The 26307-nt window shown below is 46.2% G+C and overlaps 1 protein-coding gene across 6 annotated transcripts in view; it reads right to left on the bottom strand.

The window, feature by feature from the left end:
- LOC138488178 (zinc finger protein 343-like) overlaps positions 1 to 26307 on the bottom strand; it is a 725547-nt gene that overhangs the window by 425840 nt on the left and 273400 nt on the right. For 4 of the 6 annotated variants that reach the window (XM_069614977.1, XM_069614976.1, XM_069614974.1 and 1 more), the window contains one exon: positions 5969 to 6079. The exons of 1 other annotated variant lie outside the window; for it this stretch is intronic. In XM_069614977.1, coding sequence (XP_069471078.1) covers positions 5969 to 6079 — 111 coding nt within the window. The remainder of the gene's footprint in view (positions 1 to 5968; positions 6080 to 26307) is intronic. One more of the 6 variants, XM_069614973.1, reaches the window with a different exon arrangement.

Genomic DNA, 26307 nt, shown 5'->3' on the forward strand with positions numbered 1-26307 from the left:
TTCCGCTCACGCCCGAACAAGTCCTTTTAGGGATTCCACTGTCAGGCTCATACCCGCGGTCGGGGAGAAGAGCGGCCCTGATATCCCAGTTCCTATTAGCGGCTAAGATCACGGTGGCCCGCACCTGGAAGTCCGCGGACGGACCCTTGATGGCCCTTTGCTGGGTCAAACTTTGGGATATTTTAATAGCCGAGAAAGTCACAGCAGCCAGGGCGGGACTGCTTCATCGTTTTCGGGATATCTGGTAGCCAGTGCTAGACTATGACCGGAATTATCCGGCCCTGATCCACAAACCGCCCCTGATCGCAAGGGCTATGGAGGACCCACCAGTGCCACCAAGTCAGTCTGACTAAGGCCGAGAACTATGCTTGCCGGGGAACGTACGGGGTGGGAGATGGGGACTCTGGGTTACATGACCTGAGATACTACATGTAATGTTCTTGTATAATCTCTCCTGTGTGTGGATTGATAAATAAACAAATAAAAAGAAAATACATATACATTTATTAAAGGCCTTTTAAATCAAACACAAGCAAACATCAGCAGTAATACTTAAACCCACACAACACTACTATAAAGCATATATGCAGTTACAATTGCCTAAAGGAATGGCACACAGTAAGGTCCACAACCTGCAAAGGAGAGGGCCATACAGTGCAAATATACTTTAGGCATGCCTTCACTTATCAAACCCCAACTAAGAGGCAGTCCAATCCCTAAGAAGAGTGGAGCCTAGCGCTCAAAAGTACTTTCAGTGTAGACACACGCAATTGTGCTGTAGAGCGAAAACAGGGTCTCTTGCAGGGGCTGTAGCGACTCAGGAAGGTGGGTGAGGCAGTGAAGAATAAGTTCCCACTATTTGAGGAGGGTCTCCCCAAAAAGGCAGAACAGTTCCAAGAGTTGGAATAGGATGGTAGCACAGACTACCTCGAAAAAGGTGAGTGGCCCTCAGGGGACACTTGTGCGTAAAAATGGATGGATGCGCCAGGGGCCACTAGTAAGGGTTGCAAGTACTCACCGACCCAAGGCACACTCCGGAACAAACTTTGGCAGTCAAGTCCACTTCGGTTGTGAGTTTAAATGCTGCAATTGTGGGGTTCTGCGGCTTTCAGCGGCTGAGTTCCAGGGATGATTCTGTGGTGGGACAGTGACGATTTCTTCTCTCCTGGATAAAGGATCAACTCGATTTCACTGCAGCACATCTCAGGGCAAAGGCAGGGCACAGCAGCAGCGCACCCCTGAAGTGCGTCAGCGTGGCTGGGCGACACAGTGACCACATGCACTCGGGTCCAGGCGTACTCTCCTAATTCCAGACCTAGGGTGCCTGGGTGTATGAAACTTGGCAGGAGAGTGCCTTATACTCAGTGCTTATGATCTCCAAAGTCTCAAGTGTCAACTCGAGATGGCAGCGGTTCCAGATCAAAGGTCCCGTGGTCAGTTCGCTGGCTGGCCTAGGAACACTTCTGAGAAGGCTTGCTTTCAGGTTAAGGTGGAGGTGCCGTGAATAGTTGGGTCCATTATTCAAATGGGTCGAAGCGCCTTTGCAGACCTAAGTTCGATCAGAGGGGTCCTGCGGGACAACAGCGGGCTCAGGGTGCCAAACCTTCCATCGGTTCCCATGCTCGGCTTCTTGATTTCAGGATGCTTCGATCCTATTCTAGGTTCAGTGAGAACTCAAGAGATCGACCTGGCATGGGTGTTGGGAGCCTTCTCGTATCCAGAATGTCCTTCGGCCAAAACCAAAAGGACCCAATGGCAAATCTTCTCACATACAGGCATGCCAGACGTGGACCAATCATGCACTACGGTGATCCCAGTCATTCCTAGCACACCAGACTCTCTGGCACCCAGGATGTGTATTGGAACTAGAAAGTCCAGCCCACATCCTGGAGGCACACACACAAGGCATGCAGAAGCCTGCGAAAGCTTTGGGTTTCGCGGGAACGTGCATGACCAAATAAGGGTTTTCCCAGGTCTGCTCGACCTGGGGAAGGCAAAGGGACAAGATGGCCAGGAACAGCGCCTTGGTGTAAAGTGCTCTATAAATAAATAAATAAATCAAATCAAAATCAAATCAAACGGAACAAAGGACCTCGTGAAATGGCCATTTCGGGGCCAAGCCACTGTCCTGTGCCAAACGCGCTAAACGCGATATGAATCACACAAAAGGGGTAAACAATATATGAAAAATAACAGCTGCCACCAGCTCTGTCCAAGGCACATTTGTACTTCTACCAATCCTTTGAGGGTGTCTAGGGCCTTTAGAAATGAAAGGAAGACCCCAGTGCACTGTACTGTAAGGTACTTTGTGCACTGGTAACATGTTGCAGAAAAATTGCAACAATGGAAAGGACTAAGGGGAAACAAAGTCTCCCAGTACTGACTGTCTTTAAGGGCATGTCAGTTTCCCCATAACAAAATGAGCAAAAACCCAGTGGAGTGCAGCAGAAGGCTGTGCTCCACTGGCAAAAGTCAGGCTAGGCTTGTCAGACAACAGCAAAAGGTTGGGGGGGTTCACAACTGGAGGGAAATGTACACATACATTGAAACCTTTCCTAACAATTAGCTTCTGAAAGACGCTCACCCAGTGGACTCTCATTGTAAGAAAATCGCTTCACACTTTCACGATGGAGGGCCATGCGTTTATGTAGAGGTTGACTAGTTTCCCCAACATAATAGCCACACCCGGAACATTTCATGCACATAATCAAGTAAACAATATTGCTGGATGCACATGTAAACCGTCACATAATTTTGTAGTCCTGCCCCGTGTGGGGTATCTTGATTGTGTCCGAAATGTTGAAATGTGGGCAGGTTAGCCCACATATCATACATTGAAAGCTTGAGACATAGAGCAACATCAGCCATACTGGACAAACACATTACACATTCCTATAACCTGACACCTCCAGAAAGGGGCGCTTTAAAATCTCTGAACAGAAAGAAGAGTATTGCAGTCAAACCAGCAGACAAAGGAGGAGCAGTTGTCATAATGAACACCTGTAACTATGTGCTGGAGGCGCACAGGCAACTTTCTGACACAAGATATTACAAAAAGCTGAAAGAAGACCCAACAAAACAATACAAAAAAGAACTCAACAAGATCATCAAGACATTTCTGAATGACTTCCAGCAACACATTTGTACCAGATAACCCAATACCTGGCACTTTCTACATGCTCCCCAAAATATACAAAGAAAACCACCCTGGATGCCCAATCATCTCTGGGTCAGGCAATCTGACTGAGAATATCCCTGGCTGGGTCAAAAACATCTTGAAGCCACTGGTAAGAGTGACACCCAGCTACATCCAGGGCACCACTGATCTACTCAACAAATTGGATGATATACGCCTCCTACCAAGGGGCACATTACTGACAACCATGGATATGGAGTCACTCTAGACAAACATTCCCCACATTGATGGCACTGAGACATGTAAGAATGCTCTTGGCGATCAAACCCCACTTCTTGACACTAAGTGCATAGAATTCATCCTGACCCACAACTATTTCACGTTTGGTACTGATACTTCAAATGATGGGGATGGCCATGGGCACACAAATGGACCAACCTCCATCGTCGAAGTGTGAAGCAATGTACTAACAATGAGAGTCCAGAGGGTGAGCGTTTTTCAGAAGCTAATCATACCCTTGATGATCTCAAGATTGCTGTAGTCTGGGGTAATTCCAGGACTGACAAAGCCAGAAAGACCTATGGATTCAAATGTAGGCACATTTTCAATACACTGGCAGGGGACTTGAACAGACATTGTGGTTTCATGAGTCACTATTCCAACTAACATATTTTCACTTTTTCCACTCCTGGAGATACCGGGATGACAACATCCAGACCTGACGCTGTTTCTTTGTTTCTTTTCCCTGCTCTCCAGTTTCACTGACCCCTGCTCCACTTAATACAGCGCACCACTTAGACCTTGAAGATTGCAATGTGTGGGGGAGTCGAACATCCAATACATGACTTTCCTAGCAAAACTAAAAATCAGGTACAGACAGGCACAGATAACGTGGTATCTGTAGGAGGGGCTATGTAAGCTGTTATGTTTTTCAAATGCGTCATTTCATCTCTGCCTAAGAAAGTGGAGACATTAAACAAAAGCAAGCAAATATGCAAAATCAATGGGCCTCATTTTAAGTATGGCGGTAAGGCAACAACGGTGCCGGTATCGCTACCGGCACCGTTTCTACCGTACCGCCATACTACGAGTTGTGCTTGCGGGTCTTGCTCTGCCCGCCAGGTCCGACCTGGCGGGCAGTGTGGCACCCGCGAGCACAATTCGTGGATGCACCGGCACTGTTATGAACGGTGCCGGTACATCCGAGCTCCCCATTCCCATTCAGCCCTATGGGGCCGAATGGGGATGGGGTGTCCCTTATTGCCGACAACCGCACATGGGCAATTACTGGGTCGGCCGAACTCGGCATGACCCGGTTATTGCCCATTCACGGGTGCTGGTAAAATCACAGGTTCGGCGGCAGCCGTGCCTTTGTTACTGGCACAGCTACCGCCAAACCCGTAATGAGGCTCATTGACTTTGTTAGCCTAATTAAGGTATTGATTTGTGGTTTTCTTCTGAATTAACATTCTATTCAACCCTTGGCTAACACGGTACAAACTAAATTAACTATATATAATATATACACACAAAGAGAGAGCATAGCGTAAAAAGTTTTTTAGTGGTTCTGTTATGACAATATTAGGATTCTGCTTGATGGGATAAGGTTTGTAATTTCTATTAGACAAATATGCACAATCGAGCAGAACTGGACTCCATGTAATTCAGACCATAGGGAAAGGAAGACCTTTTGAGGACATAGGGAAAGACATCTTAGTATGTTATTGAAACTTTCTGTCTAAATCATAAATTAATTGTTATCCTGATCAACTGAGGTTCCCTTATACTTGTATGATTATTTAAGCAATATGACCGGAGCGGCGGGGGCATTACCGACTCAGGTAATGCCCCGGGGCCCATAGTTATAGGCCCCCGTCGCGAGGGTCATATTGTTTTTAGTACCACAATATCTGCGTGACCGGGACACTAAAAGCATTTCTTTCTGTCCCGTAACGCTGCAGCATTTCGGGACAGAAAAAAAAAATGACCAAGAAAATGGCAACCGGGATTTATGGCAGCCATTGCGAGCGTACGCCCTGGGAACAGAAGTGTTTCCAGCGCGTCCGCTCCCGAAAAAAAGCAGAATAAGGTAAGTGGGGTTAGGAGGGCGAAGGGAGGGAGGGGGAAAAAAAAGAAAAGACAAAAAAAAAAAAAACGACCTGCGTCCCCGGCGGGGGACAATGGAAGCCTCCAGCCATGTGGAGGCGCGGAGCGGGGATGGCCCCGCTCCGAGTCTCCACACAGCTGGAGGCTGCCATCGTTCCCCACCGGGGACAAAGGAGTAAGAAGGTTAGTGGGGTGGGGAGGGGAGGGAGGAGGGAGGAAAGGGGAGGGAAAAAAAAATACATTCCCGAGTCCCTGGCGGGGGAGGGGAGGGTGGGGGCGGAGGGGGGGAAGGCAGCCTCTCAGCCATGGGGAGGCTCGGAGCGGGGATGGCCAATGAGGCTGGAATCCCAGCCGAGAATCGAGGGATTCGCGGCCGGGTAACAACCCGCAGAGAGCCAATCAGAATGCATTTTGTATTCTGCTTGACTCTCGCCGGGTACTAAATACATTATATTACCATTTTTTCACAGCATTCTTACATTATTCAGGCACATAATCCACTAGAGAAGACATCGAAATGGTTAATTAGACCAGCTTAGTGGAAGAGAGGGAGAAGAAGGGGAGGGATAGAGGGGATGAGTTTGGGAGCTGATAGAGAGAACAAGAGAGGACGAAAGAGAGCAAACGAGAGAGGAAAGGGAGCAAGTTGGGAGTGGAGAGTGAGGGAAACAAAGAGTAATGTGAACCTATTTCGGTGGGCAAAGTAAACGAGCACAACTCACTAACCTGAGGGAAAAATGATGCTTTCTCTTTCAGCCAATTCTTGATGTTTCATGAAACAAGTATCGTCCTCATCTTTAATTTTGAATGAAACTACTGGTGTGAGGACCACATCTGCTTTAAGATAACCAAATACATGTTAAATGTCTGTGTTGCATATGAAGTCACATGTTATTTTCTTCAAGATCAGTGCAATACAGGTTTGATGGCACAAGCCAATTAGGGGAACAGCAGATAGCATCAGAGAAAGGCTGATCACATGCAAGTCTCCCCATCTCTCCCTCCATCAGCTAAAGGAAGTAACAATTAACAGCACAGGATAATGTCCAGCACATCTGTTGTCTCCCAGACATCCAACATTGCATCAAGAAATTGCTTTACCAGCACATAACAGTTAATATTAAGAAATATCCCAGGCAGGGTATACTTCTAATCCCACATCAGGGTATGCTGATCTGATTACCATAAAGGAAATGTCCATTGTCTCCTGCTCGTCAAATTGATATCATTCAATAACTATATTTTGTTTGAGCTTGCACCCTGAACCTGTCAAGGACATAGATTGTTGGTTTTCTGTACTGTTCCTTACCAAACTACATGGCACTGCCCATAGTTATCTTCACCCTTTTGAATTCATTTTAATTCATCATATATTCATTCCAAATGAATCAATGTTTTCTTCACTGGTAAAGCTTTGCTCTATCCTGTTTTGGACATCTTGTTACCTTAATTCAAAACTGTGCACTTTTAAAAACACAGAACTAAAACGTCAAGTAGCCCTTCATCCGTGTAAAACACAATCTATGCAAATATCCATTGTCACCTTTTTTATTTTTTAAGAAATCTAGATATATTTTCCATGTTATCTCCACTAGAGAGTTTACCAACTATATTCTTTCTTTTCAGTGTAATAACGTTTCTGTTTTTAATTGGACAAAAATGAGCACCACAGAACACTAGTATGCTGATGCTACTTCCATCTTAACTGAAAAGAGGCACTTTTCGAAAATCTCTCCCTATGTACTAACAGTGTTATCAACTGCACCTTTTCTATGTTTTCAGCCTCGGCTTTGCTTCGAGTTGCTGATTTTAAAAATGTCAAATGACAAGCCTTGTTGACCACAAATACATTCAATTATGACTCTTCCCATCACCTCTACAGTCCTGCAAGGATCCATCCTCTACCCCTTGATCTTCAGCGTTTGCATGTAATCGCTCCTGGTGCCACACATCATTGACATCCATCAATATGCAGCTCTACCTCAAGATATCCTCCATCGAAGACATCCACAATCTCAAAGGTTTCCTCGCATTGATCCAGTCCTGGATGTCAATTTTTTACCTGTAGCAAAACCCTTCCAAGATCAAATTCCTACCGCTGACCAACAACACCAAACACCCTGACATCGAGACCTGGCTCTCAGATGAGGGCCTTGAGGGTTTCCCACCTCAGATGACCACCTGCACCAATTCCCTTGGGTTCTATATTGACAGACAACTGTCCATCAAGGCACATAGCACGGAACACACACGCCGATTGGTGCTAACTTTCCTTCCGGCAGAAAATCACGCCTGTATCCCAGAAAACAACTTCCAATCAACTGTCCAAGCCTTGGTCCTCTCCCACCTGGATGGTGATAATTACCTCCTGGAAGATCTTCCGGCACTACCATGGCACCCAGGAGATGTGTCGTACATGCTGCAGCCCAATTCCTCAAAGGTATCTGCTAATTCATCCACGTTATCCTGACCATTATTGAACTGCACTAGCTCCTGTTGCAAGCACATCTCACCTTTAAATCCAGCTACATAATCTATAATGCGGTCGACCTAAAATGTCCATGCTACCTCGCGGAGAAGGTCACCATCTCCCAAGGCCTACCATCCACCAGAAGCAAGGACATGTGCAAACGTGAACTCCGATGTTGCAAGAAGGAAAGAACCAGAAAGCAGCCCTACTCTGTCTATGCTCCCAGATTCTGTTACCCGTCAACACCAGACACCTCCCCTTACTTCTACATTTCAGGGATGAGCTCAAGACCCTTTTTTAAAAAGAATGGCTCCTCTCAAACACTTACGTCTACACACCCACCACTACCATCTAACCGAAGGCTGGGAAATCTGCAACCCTACGGTATCCTCCGTGGGTTGCTTGGAGATCCCTTACTGCCAAATTGCAAACCTCCCCCATTTTGGCTCCGAGCGCCCTTGTATAATCCCTTGAGATCTACTTCCTTCACTTCGTCTGCACCATATGAAATAAAAAGTGCTTTGCTGCTTTCCGGCGCTAGGTCTGTGCTCAATAATACCTTAATAATAATAATAATAATACTACAAATAATAATAAAGTGTGTCGGGGATGATGACATTTCATACTCTATCCCTTATCTAGTGATCCAGGCGTGGTTGTCCCTTCATATCTGCCTACTACTTGTAACTTTGTTTAGCCATCCTCAATTGTTTGTTGTTGTTCTTCTTAGTTACGTCCAGGAAAACAAATGTCATTAATCTGCATAGGTAAATATCTGGAATTTGCGAGTCACTGCATTCAGACTTGAGACCAAGAAACAACAATTACGTTTCAAAGGGGTTTAAACATGTCACGATGAATGTGCAGAGTTTAATTGTTTAGTGTATAATGTAAAAGTACGGCTTGTGAAGTTCTCAATAATGGGTCAAAGCAAGTGGATATCAATCTCAACTCCCAAAGGATTCCTCAGACCAGTGCTCAGTGCCCCACAGTTCAACCAAGTACCAAAACAAGTCTCTGTTGCAAATAAATGTTCAATGGGGGTCATTACGAGGTTGCAGGTCCGGACACAACGGTACAGGTAAGCTTGCCGGTACCGTTGTTTCCGGACCAGTAAACTATGAGTTCTACGGGTGGGTGCCCACACGCCCGTGAGGTCTGACCTGCCGGGCGGAACAGCACCTACCCGCAGACCTTGACGGATGCACCGGCACCATGCATGAATGGTGCATCTGTCCTCCCCATTACCATTGAGTCCAATGGGACTCGAATGGGTATGGGGAGAAAATATTTCTGGCGCCCGGCATTGAAGAATTACCGGAACCGCCAGGGCTGTTATGCCCCAGTAAGTCCCCATTGGCGGGCGCTGGCAAAAATATGACTCCGGCACAGCTACCACCGAACTCCTAATGATGCCCAAATGTCTCTTAAAGCTACAACCTCAAAGGATATACAAAATGGGTGCTCATCAATTAAGGTGTCTTCTCTCCTCCAGGGGTCTGTAGCAAAGACAGTTTTTTCCACAGTCCCTCTTAGTATCCTTTGGCATTTGCACGTCCTCGACCCACAGAATGGGCCACTCAGAGAACATTAACTTACTAGCTGCTGCACATAAAATTCGTCAACTTGCTACTGTAGACAAATATCTCAAAATGAGACTCAGCCTTGTCTTATCTAGCTACCTCTAGTAAGGATGTGTCACCTGTCTCTCGCTCACAAGTAAAGGCAGCTGACTGTTACATGACATTGCTACTTACCAGCCCACCCCAAGTCTTGAAAACCTCTTCCCTTATTACCCACATAACTGACCTTCTTCCCCACAGTCCCTCCATTCGAATCCCGGGGGATGGTGACACAAGTTGCTCAGACTCCATGAATATTGGTCCTCAAAGCCGACACACTGGGCTGCATACTGACCCGGCAGTCTCCCTTACCAATAGCATATTCAATACTGGTAAAATACCACTGCAAGATGGAGTCATATCTAATACCACTCTGAAGTGCGCCTTATTGAACACTCGCTCCCTCATTAAACATGCACATAATGTTCACGACTACATTGTGGACCTTGACCTAGATCCTTTATTTCTTACAGAACCCTGGACAACAGATTCCAGCTGTCCCTTAGTTTCCCTTGCTACACCAGGTGGATACAAAACCTACTGTGCAAATCGCTCTACAGGACAGGGTGGTGGTGTTGCAATCATTGCCAAAACACAATTGGGACTGTTTCAAGTACCCAGCTCCTGCTCAGACTGTGAAATTCTCCACGTTAAAATGACCCCTACTAACTAAAGTTGTATCAACTTCATATTAGTATATCGCCCCCCCCCCAACTTATATACCTAACTGCAACCAAGATATTGTTAAGATCTTGCATAACTTACAGGGCAGGAATCGCGCAATGCTACTGGCTGGAGAATTTTAATCGCTGGTGCAAAAATAACGACAAAAAGGCTATTGCTCTCTAGAGTGCATTAAACAATGTGGAATTCCATGTATTTAATGACTCACCCACCCATGAGAAAGGAAACATCCTAGACTGGGTTGTGGCTAACAATCGCTGTATACAGATTGAAAAACATACCCAACCTTCCATTTGGTCTGATCACTACTCGATTACATTTCAATCTCAATTCCAACATCCTATTTTGAATAAGAAAAACCCACCCAAACAGGTTTCAAACCGGAACTTTAAAAAGATTACGGCAGAAAACATAAAAGAATGTCTGAACCTGATAATGAACACCACCACTGATTGAGACATCCCCACGACCTTAGTGAACTCATTTTATTCCTCATTCAACTCCATGCTAGATACAGTGGCCCCTATTAAAACTAAGCTAGCCATCAAAACTGGTACACTGAAGAACTAAGCATAATGAAAAGACTTAAAAGACTGGCAGAGCCAGTATGGCTAAAATGCCCCTCTTAGTCTTCAAAAGCTACTTGGAATACTTCAGACAAAGATTATAAAAATGCCATCCATGATGCAAAGAAACATGTCTTTAATAGACAGATAGAGGAGTCTAAAAATAACGTAAAGAAACTCTGAGATTGTTAAATCCTTGGAGAAAGCAGGTACCTCCTCTGCTCCAGTGACACCTACGGACCAAGACTGTTACAACATACAACAGGCTTTTGAAGTCAAAATTGGGAAGGCTCGCGACAAGATCAAGCAGGAACTTAACAAAAACCTCTCTGTACCTGCTATGCGGTGTAACACCATACCTGGACGGAGCCTCCTACCACATTTGAGTTTACCCCTGTTACTACAGCAGACATGATAAACACGCTCTCCTCTCTTCGCCCCTCTCAATGTCTTGAACACGCGATACTACCGAATATCATTCTACAGCATAAGGAAATTGGTTCCTAGTGACTGTTTTGACAGTCAAAGTTTCGAATGCCAAAAGTTCAGACACAAAAGTGGCGGAAAAAAAGTTTCGAATTTTATTTATTTCTTTTTTTTGGGCTCCCCCTCAAACCTGTTTTTTTCTTTTTTAAACACTTACTTAACTATACTAAATTAAAATAAACCTTTTAATATTAAATAAATAAATGTGAAACTTTTTTTTCGACAGTTTTGTGTCAGAACTTTTGACATTCAAAACTAAGGTTTTGAAACTTTGACTGGACACCAGGAAATGTTTGCCCCATTCTGTGTCAGGCTCGTGAACTCTTCATTCTTATGTGATCAGGTCACTGATTTAATAAAACATGTCACTATCACACTTCTAGTAAAAAACCTGGCCTTGATCCTAAAGACCCAAACAATCTATGCCGATCACAAACTGCAACTTCCTTTTGAAGATGCTGGACAAATGTGCCACTGTGCAACTTCAATCTTTTGTTGAAGGTAACAATATCCTTCATGCCATACAGTCGGGGGTTTGTGTTACGCTCACCTGGTTCCCACAAGGGCGTCAATCGGACCCAGACAGCTGCGGTCTCCACCAACGTGATGCATAGTGCCGAGATGACTGTCTGGACTGGCCCGCCTAATCTCGTCTGCTTGATCCGTAGAAGTATTCTCCTGCAAGTGGAGAAAGGGATTTAGCCACCCATGGATGTTAGGGATGGCCCCCTCCCACTGTTCTTGTTCTCCCCTCTTGTCAGTTACGATATCCCCTTTTAGTAACGTCACCTTATGTTTTTAAATGATGAGCTCTCCATCCTGCATGGCATGCAGGGGCGCGTAGATACCAGTTACTTCACTGGTTTGAAGGTGCTGGAGGAGTTCCGGAGGAATATTGACTCCGGGGTTTATAAAGTTCAAAGAGTTCAATATGTCCGATGTTCACTCTTGTTCCATTCCCTTGTTGAATTGCAGCTGGTTCAAAAGAATATTGCCTGGAGGCAGCTGATGGCGTTCAGGTAAGAGTATGTATTACCCAACACTGTCCGGTGAAAGTTGCATGAGTTTAACTTGTTGTTTTTCTCCCTTTATAGGTGCAGCATATGAAGATGAGGCGTATTAAAGGGTAATGCCTCCGGTGGTAAATCAGGTAAGCCTATGGTGGTAAGAGATTGTATTTGTCGGCTCTCTTGGCTCACCTTGTTGTTTCTTTTGTTTTCCCCAAGGTGCTGGAGTTCAGCGAAGAAAATGATGGAGGCAGCGCCGGATCGAAAAATGCTGTGAGGACTGGTGAGTATGGCGCGGCGCTGCAGCTGGCGATGCAACGCGTGCAGAAATAATACCCTTTTCAAGTTCGAAGACGTGATGGATCCGGAATCAGGTAAGGATTGAAATAATGTTGTTCTAACCTTTCCTTCTTCTTTCCTCTTTTGCTAGGAGCTCTGGATTCGTGACGGGCGTGGCTGAAGACTGGATGCTGACTGCAGGCACGGTGAGCATTACGCTGCTGGATGCAGAATAACACGAAGCATGTGCTACTGTTCGGGCATGATTTAAATAGCCTCCAAAGTAGTTCCAGGTAAGAAGTCCCCTAGAACCACACCCGAGTAAAAAATAGTCCCTGTGGTAAAATAGTCCCATCCAGGCCTCACGTTGGCTTGGATTCATTTGCAGCATGGTCTACCTGAGGTAAGTAATGTCTATGAGCCTGGCGCCTATGGCGCCAGGACTGATTTCTATTATGAGCCTGGTGCCTAAGGCGCCAGGACTGAACCCAGACAGCCCATAGCCGGGGCTGCTGGGGTTTTAATAAATATCTGGATGCCTGCTCCCAGGGCTGTTGGGCTTGGTCCAGATGCCCGGGGGTAGGCATCATGACAGCACTCCCCACCCCCCAAGGCCCCTCCTAAAGGTGTTCTTCCCCTCTGTCCTGGTTTGTCTGGGAAGTTCCGATGGAATTTTTTCACTAACCGAGGTGCATGGACGTGGTCACTAGGCTCCCATGACCTTTCCTGTGGTCCGTAACCCTTCCAGTCGATTAAATAAAAAAGTCTTGATTTAACCATTTTAGAGTCCAGGATATTTTTAACTTCGAATTCGGGTTCCCCATCTATCAGGATGGGGTCGGGTGGTTTGGCTAGTCTTGTCCCGGGTTGAACTGGTTTCAGAAGTGAAACATGAAAGACGGGATGGATCCGCATGTTAGAGGGTAATTCCAATTTGATGGCCACCAGGTTGATAATGGCCTTAATAGTGTAAGGTCCCAAATATTTAGGATTAAAAGTCTGAGTCCCTTTTAGAGGTATGTGCTTTGTAGCCAGCCAAACTTGATCTCCAATCTGGTATTGTGGGGCATCACTTCTATGTTGATCAGCATTTTTCTTGTATTTCTCTTTTGCTTGTTTCAAATGTTCTGTCGCTTCCTTAAAGGCTTGTGTAATAGTAGAGTGCAGATGATTCACTGCGGGCATTTCTAAGTGTTGAGGCGAATCGAGTTCTTATGTTCGAGGATGATGTCCATAAATGGTATAAAAGGGGCTTTGTCCGGTTCCAGAATGTACAGAGTTATTGTATGCGTATTCGGAAATCCATAAAATATCCTTCCAATTGCTTTCAGTTTGGTGTAGCATGCAACGTAGGTACTGTTCAAGAGTCTGGTTGGTCCTCTCCGTCTGACCATCGGTCTGGGGGTGGTGATTGGTTGATAACCTCACGTCGATTTGCGCTAATTGACAACATCTTTTCCAAAATTGAGTTATGAATTGGCTACCTCAGTCAGAGACCAATACAGAAGGAAATCCATGTATTCGAACAATGTTTTCGAGAAATTCCTTGGCCAAAATTGAAGCGGAAGGTAATCCCTTTAAAGGAATAAAGTGCGCCATTTTGGAAAAAAGATCCACAATAACTAGAATGGTGTTAAATCCATTACATGGAGGTAGATCAGTAATAAAGTCTAAAGACAAAGTATGCCAAGGTGTAGGAGGAATATCCAAAGGTTGTAAAAGCCCAGCTCGTTTTTTCTTTTGACTTTTGTTTTGGGCGCAGATACCACAAGATAGCACAAATGACTTTGTCTTTTCGCCAGGTGGGCCACCAGAATTGTCTTTTAATTTTAGCTTCAGTTTTTGCGATACCTGGATGTCCTTCCATCAAAGCATCATGATAATTGGAGATAACTAGTTCTTGTAGTTCCTTCTGTGGTAGAAATAGACGCCCTTGATAGTAAGGTAGGTCATTGCTGACTGAATATTCTTTGCCTTTCTTTACCCAGTCCTGCAGGGCTGCAGGATCGAAAAGTTGTTGGATTTTTAAATGAATATCTTCTAAAGTCTGTAGAGTAGTTATGCCAAGAATTCTTTGTTCTGAAATTATAGGCACCGGTTCCGGGTTCGAATATGCTTCTCCCATCCCTATTCGTGATACGGCATCTGCCTAGCCGTTTTTACAACCTGTTCGATAATTGATCACGAAATTGAATTCGGCAAAGAATAATGCCCATCGAAGTTGACGCGATGATTGGGCCTTGGCTGTTTTCAAATACTGCAGATTCCTGTGATCAGTGATTACAGTGCTGGTAGACCTAGCTCTGAGAAGATAATGCCGCCAAGCCTTGAAGGCGGACTTGATGGCTAATAACTCCTTATCAGTAACCGCATAGTTTAACTCGGGTGCTGAGAACTTTCTTGACCAGAAAGCTACTGGATGAAGTTGACCGGTTTCAGGATCCTTCTGGGACAGGACAGCTCCCATGGCTAAACTGGATGCATCGGTTTCAACTATGTATGGAAGTACAGGCCGTGAATGCTTTAAAACAGGTGCAGACGTGAATTTCGATTTTAGCTCTTGGAAGGCTCTTTCAGCCTCTTTAGTCCACAAAAACGTTTGTTTTTTCGCAAAAGTGCTGTGATGGGGTGTACAATATGTGAGAACTCGGGAATAAATCTGCGACAGAAATTAGCAAATCCAAGCATGCTTTGTACCCCTTTAACTGAACTGGGTGATGGCCACTTGAGGATTGCGTCCACCTTTCGAGAGTCCATTCGAACTCCTTTTGGAGTCAGGATAAATCCAAGGAATTCAACTTCTGCAGAATGAAAAAAACATTTCTCCAATTTTGCGTATAACTTGTGCTGGCGTAGTTTCTCAAGGACTGCACGAACGTGCTTCACATGGTCGGATTCTGGGGAGGAGTACACTAGAATATCGTCTATGTATACGACAACACAGACGTCAATGAGTTCACGAAGGACATCGTTCATAAAATACTGGAAGGCTGCTGGTGCATTGCACAACACGAAGGGCATCACCTGGTATTCGAATAACCCGTACTTGGTGTGAAAGGCAGTCTTCCATTCGTCGCCTTTCTTTACACGTACCAGATGATATGCCCCTCGGAGATCTAATTTAGTGTAGATGCAAGCGTCCTTTACTTGTTCTAGTAATTCGGGGATCAGAGGCAATGGTTATCGGTTCTTAACCGTGATCTGATTTAATGCGCGGTAGTCTATGCACGTTCTGAGGTCACCTTCCTTTTTAGGCACGAAGAACAAAGCTGAGGATGCAGGGGACTTGGATGGACGAATAAAGCTATTAGCAAGGTACTGGTCCAAGTATTGTCGTAGGTGAAGGTTTTCGGGTTCCGTAAGGGCGTAGATCCTACTACATGGAGGTTGTGCACCGGGTATGAGGTCGATTTGACAATCGTATGATCTGTGAGGTGGTAAGGTGTTTGCCTGTTCTTTTTGGAAAACATCCTGGAATTCTTGATATTCCTGAGGTAACTGCACGACTGGATTAGCGACTGTGGCCAGGCCTTTGTTCAAGGTTTTTTCCGGGTAACAGGTGTGTGCACAATCCGGGAAGGTTATTCTCTTCTCTCGCCAATCAATACAAGGATTATGTGTTTCCAACCAAGGTATCCCCAGTATTATTTGGAACTGCGGGGCTTTGATTAAATCAAACACAATAGTCTCTCGATGCCTATCCTGACCCAACAGTGTCATCTCTGTGGTGGAATGAGTTACAGGCTAAGAGGCAATTTCAGTTCCATCGACTGTGGTGGTGACATCCGAAGTGGTCTTTTTGCAGAGGTAAATTCGTCCTAGAAGCAAATTTGTGATCCATATAGTTTCCTACGGCCCGCTATCAATGTATGCGCTTACTGCATGCATACGTGATGGCTGCCTTGGTTCAATAAGGACCATTGGTATGATGAGGTGCGAGGTCTGAGTATCCTTCTTCAAGCTCGGCAAGAGGACCTCTACGCTTGTCGGGCGTGGTCGTTTCCCGAATCAGGCTCTGTTTGATTTCTATCAGCAACTCCGACTACTTTCTTGGATGGTTTTATAGGGCAATCCCGTAGAAAATGTCCTGAGGCCCCACAGTACAGACACAATTGCATCTGCCGTCTCCTTTCTTTCCTTTTGAGTTAAGGGTCCCTTAACCCCCCCGATTTGCATCGGTTCTGATGCATCTGTTCCTTTGGGGGTAACATTGGATTTAACCAATACCCGATTCTCGAACTTAGCTCGTTCAGCCTTTCTATTCTGAAGTCGGTTCACAACTTGGGCCAAAACATCTTTGAGTTCACCCCGAAGTCCACAATGAAATAATGTAATTTGTTTTACCTCTGGCCATCCGGTTTCCACCACCAACCTATTGAAGGTTGCGATATAGGTTAGTAGAACCTGGTTACCTTGCCGTAAGGATAAAAGTTTGTTATCCAGGGCCTGTCCCTGTGAATGTCTGATAAATAGTCTTTACATGCTCAATTGAAAACCCTGAAAATCCCGAAGAAGAGGGTCATCCTGGTTGACTAGTGGAATTGACCAATCCGCTGCGCTGCCACTAAGGTATGATAGTACAAAGGCTACTTTGGCTTGGTCGTTTGGAAAAGCTCCAGGTCTGCATAAAAAGTGCAAGCAGCATTGGTTCATAAACACGGCGAAATTTTTTGGGTCCCCAGCAAAACGTTTGGGTGGAGCTAAAGGAATGCTCCCTGGTAGAACCACTTGCACAGGATTGCTCGATGAAACTGGAGTTGGATTCCCCCGGATCCAGGGAATGGTGTTTGCCCAGCTTGGTTTTGCAGAAATTGTCTAGCAAGATCATCAGTGCGCTCCTTTGACACAATCAGTTCTCTCCTAAGGGCATTAGTTTATTGGCACGCGGAGTGCACTTCTGCCCTAAGTTCCCCTAACAATAGGGCTAGTTGGTCGGTTTCTGAGGTTTCCATTACGCCCGGGTGGGGATTTGTAGATGGGCTTCGCGTTCTGTTACGCTCACCTGGATCCCACAGGGGCGTCGATCGGACCCGGACAGCTGTGGTCTCCACCAACGTGATGCGTAGTGCCGAGATGACTGTCTGGACTGGCCCGCCTAATCTCGTCTGCTTGATCCGTAGAAGTATTCTCCTGCAAGTGGAGAAAGGGATTTAGCCACCCATGGATTTTAGGGATGGTCCCCTTTTAGTAACGTCACCTTATGTTTTTAAATGATGAGCTCTCCATCCTGCATGGCATGCAGGGGCGCGTAGATACCAGTTACTTAATTGGTTTGAAGGTGCTGGAGGAGTTCCGGAGGAATATTGACTCCGGGGTTATAAAGTTCAGAGTTCAATATGTCCGATGTTCACTCTTGTTCCATTCCCTTGTTGAATTGCAGCTGGTTCAAAATAATATTTCCTGGAGGCAGCTGATGGCGTTCAGGTAAGAGTCTGTATTACCCAACACTGTCCGGTAAAAGTTGCATGCGTTTAACTTGTTGTTTTCTCCCTTTATAGGTGCAGCATATGAAGATGAGGCGTATTAAAGGGTAATGCCTCCGGTGGTAAATCAGGTAAGCCTATGGTGGTAAGCGATTGTATTTGTCGGCTCGCTTGGCTCACCTTGTTGTTTCTTTTGTTTTCCCCCAGGTGCTGGAGTTCGGCAAAGAAAATGATGGAGGCAGCGCCGGATCGAAAAATGCAGTGAGGACTGGTGAGTATGGCGCGGCGCTGCAGCTGGCGATGCGACATGTGCAGAAATAATACCCTTTTCAAGTTCGAAGACGTGATGGACCCGGAATCAGGTAAGGATTGAAATAATGTCGGTGTTCTAACCTTTCCTTCTTCTTTCCTCTTTTGCTAGGAGCTCTGGATTCGAGACGGGCGTGGCTGAAGACTGGATGCTGACTGCAGGCATGGTGAGCGTTACACTTCTGGATGCAGAATAACGCGAAGCATGTGCTGCTGTTCGGGCGTGGTTTAAATAGCCTCCAAAGTAGTTCCAGGTAAGAAGTCTCCTAGAACCACACCCGAGTAAAAAATAGTCCCTGTAGTAAAATAGTCCCATCCAGGCCTCACGTTGGCTTGGATTAATTTGCAGCATGGTCTGCCTGAGGTAAGTAATGTCTATGAGCCTTCTATTATGAGCCTGGTGCCTAAGGCGCCAGGACTGAACCCAGACAGCCCCTAGCCGGGGCTGCTGGGTTTTTAATAAATATCTGGATGCCTGCTCCCGGGGTTGTTGGGCTTGGTCCGGATGCCCGGGGGTAGGCATCATGACAGTTTGCTCCTGTTACAGCACGAAGACTGTCCTTCTATACCTACAATCACACATGCTCAACATTTCAGACAAAGGAAAAGTCGGTCTATTAGTCCTTTTCGACTTATCAGCCACATTTGACCTTGTAGATCATGATGGTTTGCTTCACACTCTCAGCAACACTGGTCAATGCAGTAATGATGCCGTCAAGTGGGTTAAATCGTTCCTTTCGAATAGGACATCTAAAGTGTGTTGGAACAGCGCTATCTCAATTTCAATGCCCATAGTATGTGGAGTCCCCCAGGGAGCATGCATTACCCTACTACTCTTCAATCTGTGTATCAAATTACTATATGATCTCTTGGCTGATCCCAATGTGTTTTTTTACAAACTACACCGACGACACACAGTTGGTACTGAACTGTCAGGACACTATGACGTTGACTTCTGCTCTCTCCAAACCATCTATAATCACATTGAAACATGGATGTGCCTTAACAGCAATAAAACCAATCTGTCTCATGCCTGCTCCAAACTTGATTCCAGATATGTGTCTCTCCCCATCAATGACTGTCACATCCAGGTCTCCAAGGAAGTTAAAACGTTGGGCTTCCATCTTAATTCTGCATTAGACTCTGACTCTCATATCAATCAGATTGTTAAACACTGTACCTATTACCTGCGACTACTTAGGATTCTACGTCCGTTCCTCTCTAACCCTAACTGTGTCCTAGTTGCCCGTGCTACTATTCGCTCCATGTTGGATTACAGTAATGCCCTTTTAGTAGGGGCCCACCAAAGAAACACACAGGCTTTGCAGGTGATACAGAATGAGGCAGTGAGGATCATTAAGGGGAAGACCTGAAGAGAACATATCTCACATAGTCAACAAGAACTTCACTGAATACCCATTGATGCACGACTATTATTGGAAGCGGCAACGCTAGTGCACAAACCTTTGTATGGCAACGCCCCCGCTACATTAAATACCTTTTGACCATGTACGAACCTATAAGAACTTTGCGTTCTTCTACTTTAGCTATGGTTAGGGCACCAGCCTACAGGCTCGCCAATTGCCTGGGAAACACTTTTCCTGTCCAAGCTTCTAGAAGATCTAAACTGCTTTCAACGATAACTGAAAACCTTATTATTTCACTGAGCATCCTCCCACATTGCCTCGTTAACTGCACTCCTAATGTCCTGTCTATTTTACGTCCAGTGTTTTATTATGGTGCCCGACACTTGCAGGTTTTCGGCACCTTATAAATAAATAAATATAAAATAAAATACCTAGATGCAGGTTTTCTGGGGTTACTCTTCTCCCAAGGCTATCTGGCACACCAATGTCCCAGAGCCCCTCCTGACCCTTGCCTCCTGATTCTTCTTTTTGGGGTCTTCCTATGGACCGGCAGGGGCTATAGGCCAGGAAGGTAGGGAGGGGCAGAGTTTAGAGTTTCTGGGTGGCTCAGTTGTGCACTGATGGGTTTGACAGTGAAGCATGGCCCTTTTCTACACTTCTACCTGCCCCTCAACTCTAGGGTATTGTAGCCTGGGAACTTCTCAGACTCGACAACTGCTGTAGTAGTCTCCTCGTCCCCTTGGTTGCTGCAGCTCCTTCACTCAAAGAGAAAATTATTAATTCCTACGTTGGTTTTATGGGTCTGGAGAGGGGGTTGAAAAAGCCCTCTGGCAGTACCAGTACAATGCTTAGAAGTATCCTCAGGGGGGTTGTACCTGACCCCCTTACTCCGATTGTCATTGATGTATGGCAAACATTGTTAAAGAATGGCTACAATACAATCGATTAATGTAACTCTGCAAATGACAACGATTAAGTCAAGTAATCTGATGAAATGAATCTTGATTCGCATATAATAAAACATTTAAAGCATTTTCTTAGGGTTTTAATGTTATTTTCTATTCGAGCATTTGGTTGAATGCTGACGACAGATCGCAATTCACACTTCAATAACATTTCATTTCTATTGAGAACTTTGATGCGCATTGTGGACCTCGATCACTTGCGGACTGTAAGGGCAGCTAATGCACGTGCCAAATGCTCAAAAAACTAGAGTGATGGTTTTCAGATAATGGTATCTGAGATCAGTTTACTAACAGCCATTTTGAAAAACAAATCTACTATCAATTTGATTGTGTTTTGCTTTGAAGATGGAGTTACAGGAAGAGAAAGTGAAGCAAGAGAAGTTTGTGGAGGAGATGTTGGAGGTGAGGGAACTGAGTGGGTTTCAGTTTTCATTTATTTAGAGTTTTCATTTTAAGATTTTAGGTGGGATGAACGCCTACAGCTACCAGAAGATAAAGCTAGAAACAAAAGGGACACCTTTACTTAGTGTTCCGGAAGGGGTAGCTTGGTGATGTTTTCTATGAGCTCCATGCACCTCAGGGTAATCAAATGAGTTAAAGCAAACAGACTTGAACCTATACTATTGCATCAATGTTCCTCAATGAAGCCATATTCTAATAACAAAAGTTTGAAAATGAGAACCCACAGCATGTTTGAACCTTATCTTCAGAAGTCAGCTTCAGGCTGCTCCTACACTATAACACAGAGTTCTCCAAGGTTTGCCCCAAAATTGGCCAACACAAATGCTCAAAACATATACTTTAAAAGTCCATTCTTGATATCCCCACCCTAAACGCGGTGCAAAAGGAGTTATTGGAGAACGATATCACGGAGGATGAGCTATTGAACGCCATGTCCGGCCTCCAAGCCGGCAAGTCCCCAGGCCCAAATGGATTCCCAGTCGAACTATGGCAGAAGATAGGAACCTATGCGATTGGCCCACATCTACTCCGGATGTACCAACATGCACGAGAGAAGGGCATCCTCCCGTCGGACTTGCGAGAAGCAACAATAATAGCAATACCAAAACCGGATAAACCCCCTGAACATTGCAGTTCGTATAGGCCTATTTCACTCAAACAGCGAAACTAAAATATTGGCGAAACTCCTAGCAGATCGTCTACAGCAAGTAATCCCCTCCCTGATCCACCCGGACCAATGCGGCTTCATGCCACAGAGATCGACGCGCATGAACCTCCGCAGACTGCACTCAGCCCTGGAAAGAGCGAACACTACACAAGGCCCTCTTGCCCTACTAGCAATAGACTTTGAAAAGGCGATGGGAAGCCGTCTGGAACATAATGCACCGCATGGGCTTCGGCAAAAACTTCATGAGCTGGGTGCAACTGCTATACAAATACCCAGTAGCCAGGACTAAGGTTAATGGCTGGCAATCAAACTCCTTCAGCCTGGGGAGAGGCAGAAGGCAGGGCTGCCCACTTTCGCCCATGATCTTCACGATCGAACCCTTGGCAATCCTCCTGCGAAGCACTCCAACCTGGGAGGGCTTTCGCTGGTCTTCAACCTGGGAATACAGAGTATCGCTCTATGCGGACGATTTGCTCATCTCTCTGAAGGACCCAGACAATTCCTGTCCCAGAGTCACGCATATGTTAGAACGATATGGAGCATTCAGCGGCCTAAGAGTGAACTGGGACAAATCCATCCCATTTCCCATAGATGATACGTCAGCGACGAGCCAAGCAGCCGGCCCTTACCAAACTGAAACAGTACAGTTCAAATACCTTGGGATACACATCACGAGACATCTCGCCGACTACACATCCTTGAACCTCTCCCCCCTTGTAACTAGGTTCGTGGAAGACATGTGTCACTGGATCTCTTTGCCACTGACGCTGATGGGTAGAGCCGCCCTGTTCAAAATGATCGCCCTGCCCAAATTCTTGTATATCCTGCAAAACGCCCCACTTTACATCCCACACCAGGAATTCCACAAAATTGATCGCATCCTCCGGTGGCTGTTATGGGGCGGGAAGCATCCGCGGATTGCTCTCTCCACTCTTCAGAGGTCCATCTGGGAGGGAGGGATTGGGCTACCCAGACTACAATCATATTACTGGGCTAGCCAAATGGCAGTGGTAAACGACATGCTCCATGGGGACGAGAGCCTCCCACACATCAAAGGGATTGACGCGAACAACATAACACCATTGGAGCACTTGTACAGCGGACTGAGCTGCACACCAAAAGCAGACATGGCCACGCACGTTACAAGAGTCTGGAGGGAAGTACACCGATACCTGGGGTGGGATGGAAAATTGACACTAGCCCAGCCCTTGTGGAACAACAGGTGCCTTCCTGAAATACAAAAACTGCCCAGATGGCCCGAATGGGCCCAACAACAAATCACCAACATCGGAAAAGTGATACGAGAGGACAAGCTGATACTGTTTGAGACTCTACACACAGAATTTTCCCTCCCAGCCACAGAAAGATACCATTATACGCAACTGAAGCATGCTTGGAGTGCCCACCGTCAGATCACACAAGACATACCAGATAGCTCTCCACTAGAGCGCAACATAGTACTAGACCGAGTGGAGCAGAAGGTCACCTCAACCATATACAACGTAATAACATCCTTTGCGACACCCGAACTGACCAGTCTGAAAGCCAAGTGGGAACGAGACGTGGGACCAATCCAACCAGAAGACTGGGTTGAGGCCCTGATGTACCCCCGCGAGGTGACAATCTCCTCAAAACTTCGTCTGGTCCAACTCAAGATTCTGCACCGGATCTACTACCCAAGAGTAGCTCTCTTCCGATGGGGTAAGACGGCGGATGCACGATGTCTACGCTGCAAGCGCGAGGAAAGTACTTTCTTTCATATTTTATGGGAATGCGATAACATTCAGCGGCTCTGGCAGAAATGCTGTGACAAACTGTCCAGCGTCATAGGCAAGACTATACAGAGATGTCCAAAGCAACTCCTTCTAGGGATCTCCGGTGAAAATGACCTGTCCCGTTACGAGAAACTCCTCTGGTCAACGGCAGCGGCGGTACTCAGGCGGAACATTGCACAACTGTGGGGATCGGAGCGCACACCTAGCTATGACCAATGGGTCACAGACGTGGACATTTGCAGCGCGATGGAACGCCGAGTATACGCAGCGAGGGGCTGCCTGCAAAAAGCGAACAAAATATGGAATCGGTGGGAGGAGGCCAGCTAGACGCCAGATGAAGCGCTGCAGGTACCGAAATAGAAGGCGGCTGCACGCGGCCGAGTTGAATGAGACTGTAATGATTAAACTGTGCCATGAGTTGCCCTTGCTATACTTTAACGGTCCGTGGGACCATGGTTCCTGATGTTGTGTTCTTTGTTTTATTGTTGTCCTTCTATCTCTCTCTACTCACCTCCTGGACATGTTGCCTCCATATATGCTTCTTCCCCTTTCTCACCTCCCCTTGAAATACAGAGAGATGATTGTAATGTTGTTTTTATGTTCAAAACTAATACAATCTTTGATTAACAAAAAAAAGTCCATTCTTAATCTACAAATCAAACAGATCTCAATTGCCTCTTGTCAATGGAAACCCCACTTTTCCTGCCACATGTGGTAGCCCTTGGTACTTTCTGCTGGCCTTTCTAGGCTTGTGACTTGTTTTTATCCCAGCCAGGCTTAATTTCAAGCCTGAAAGAGGGTGGCATTATATTTTGTGCTCTGCCTTAGGAGTTGTGACCGGGTCATGGTTTTGATCCTGTCTAAACCTGGGATAGGCTATGTGGGAAACCAGAAGGTTTATTCTAGTTTGTTTATTTGTAACACGCACTGAACCCTGTGGTAACTGGGCTCAAGAACTTGATATAGGGTTACAGACATACAGGAGGATTAAGATACAGATGAGCAAGTTGACTGCAGGTTACAAGGTAGTCGAAATGTAAAGTAAGTGCAAGTGAACATGTGGGAAAGGCGCCAAAGGTAACAGTTTAGGCCACAGTACCATGCAGACAATGTTGCAATAGGTGAAGCAGAATAAATTACCAAAGCGCATAAGTGTTTAGTCAGTTAGTGTTTCTTATCAAAGAGCCAGCTCTTCATTTTGGCTCTGAAGGTCCAAAAAGTTTGGTTCCATTCTGATGGTGAGAGGGAGGGCGTTCCAAGATTTAGCCGCCAGTATAGGGAAGCTAGCTCATCCAGCTCTTTTCAAATTTGAACCTGGGAATAGTGAGGCTATGTGAGTACAAAGTTCTGGTAGGTCTGGTAGATTGGTGTTTGGAGAATTTGTCTAACAACTACTTGGGGGCCGAGTTAGACAGACATTTATGAGTAATGACTAAAGTGCAGAGAAATATTCTGTTGCGCACTGGTAACCAATGGGCATCCTGTCTGAAGCTGGTGATGTGGTTGGATCTGGGGATGTTCAGTGCAGATCTTAGGGCGTTATTTTGTAAGACCTGAAGCCTGTTAAGGTTCTGTTTTGAGGAGCATAGGAACAAGGTGTTACAATAATCGATCTTCGATGGCACTCTAGGGCCCTGGCTAGCGTGAAGCAGCTTGTTGGTGTAGGCAGTAGTTGAGGCAGTGGCACTCACTTGTTTCTTGAGTGAGAGGGTTGAGTCTAAGTAGACTCCCAGCGTTTTGATTTCCTCTTTAATCGAGTTCCCATCGAGTCAAAGGATGTGTATTGGTGTCAAGGATGGCACTCTAATACGAGTGGCACAAGACACCCAGACGAGTTTGGGTGTTGAAATAAAGTGGACAGGTAGGAACACACACCGCGGAAAGGAAAGGGAGTGAAGAGTAGGGAAGAGTAGCAAGGGAAAAGGTATAGAGTGAATACCCTCTTGGGGTGTATGCAGAATAGGAAAAGAGTATTCCACGAACCTTGGAAATACTCTAGCCTTCTGCACAGTTTGCTATAACAGAGTCCCACGCTGTTTGCTCATAACTTGGAACAGCAGCTACGGGTGTCTGTGATATAGAAACGAGACAAGGGAAGGGGCAGAGGTTGACTGATGGGAACCAGCAGACAAGCTCTGTACAAAGGGTCTACAAACAGTACAAGAGAAGATACAACAGACAAATCCAGGAAAGGAGAAGATAGCAAACTAGCAGAAGGATAGGAAGGGAAAGTCGAGTAACAGGATATGAAAGCAGAGGACAGAAAGGTAGGTGGAGCGCTCAGAGGAGCAGGAAGGCAAGGAGTAAGCCCACAAGAGTGGGACGGTAAGGTAGAAATATCAGAGGAAAAGGGCTACGGCAGCCGGAGTGAGGAAGGCTGTAGAGCAGGGAGCCCAGAGGACAAGGGCAAAGGCAGCCGGAGAGAGGCAGGCTGCAGAGCAGGGAGCCCTGAGGACAAGGGCTAAGGCAGCCGGTGTGAGATAGGCTGCAAGCAGGGAACCCAAAGGACAAGGGCAAAGGGCAGCCGGTGTGAGATAGGCTGCAGGCAGGGAGCCCAGAGGACAAGGGCTAAGGCAGCCGGAGAGAGGCAGGCTGCAGAGCAGGGAGCCCTGAGGACAAGGGCTAAGGCAGCCGGAGAGAGGAGGCTGCAGAGCAGGGAGCCCAGAGGACAAGGGCAAAGGCAGCCGGAGAGAGGAAGGCTGCAGTGCGGGGAGCCCAGAGGACAAGGGCTAAGACAGCCGGAGAAAGGTAGGCTGTAGAGCAGGGAGCCCTGAGGTCAAGGGCTGAGGAAGGAAAGCAGCAGAGCGTGATCAGCTGCAATGTAGAGGGTCCGCAGGGCTAGGGCGGAGGCTGGAAGGCAGCAGAGTGTGATCGGCTGCAATGTGGAGAGCCCGGTAGGACAAGGGCGGAGGCTGGAAGGCAGCAGAGCGTGATCGGCTGCAATGTGGAGAGCCCGGTAGGACAAGGGCGGAGGCTGGAAGGC

Source organism: Ambystoma mexicanum, chromosome 9, assembly GCF_040938575.1.
Source record: "Ambystoma mexicanum isolate Mex_15411 chromosome 9, UKY_AmexF1_1, whole genome shotgun sequence".
Taxonomy (NCBI): Eukaryota; Metazoa; Chordata; class Amphibia; order Caudata; family Ambystomatidae; genus Ambystoma; species Ambystoma mexicanum.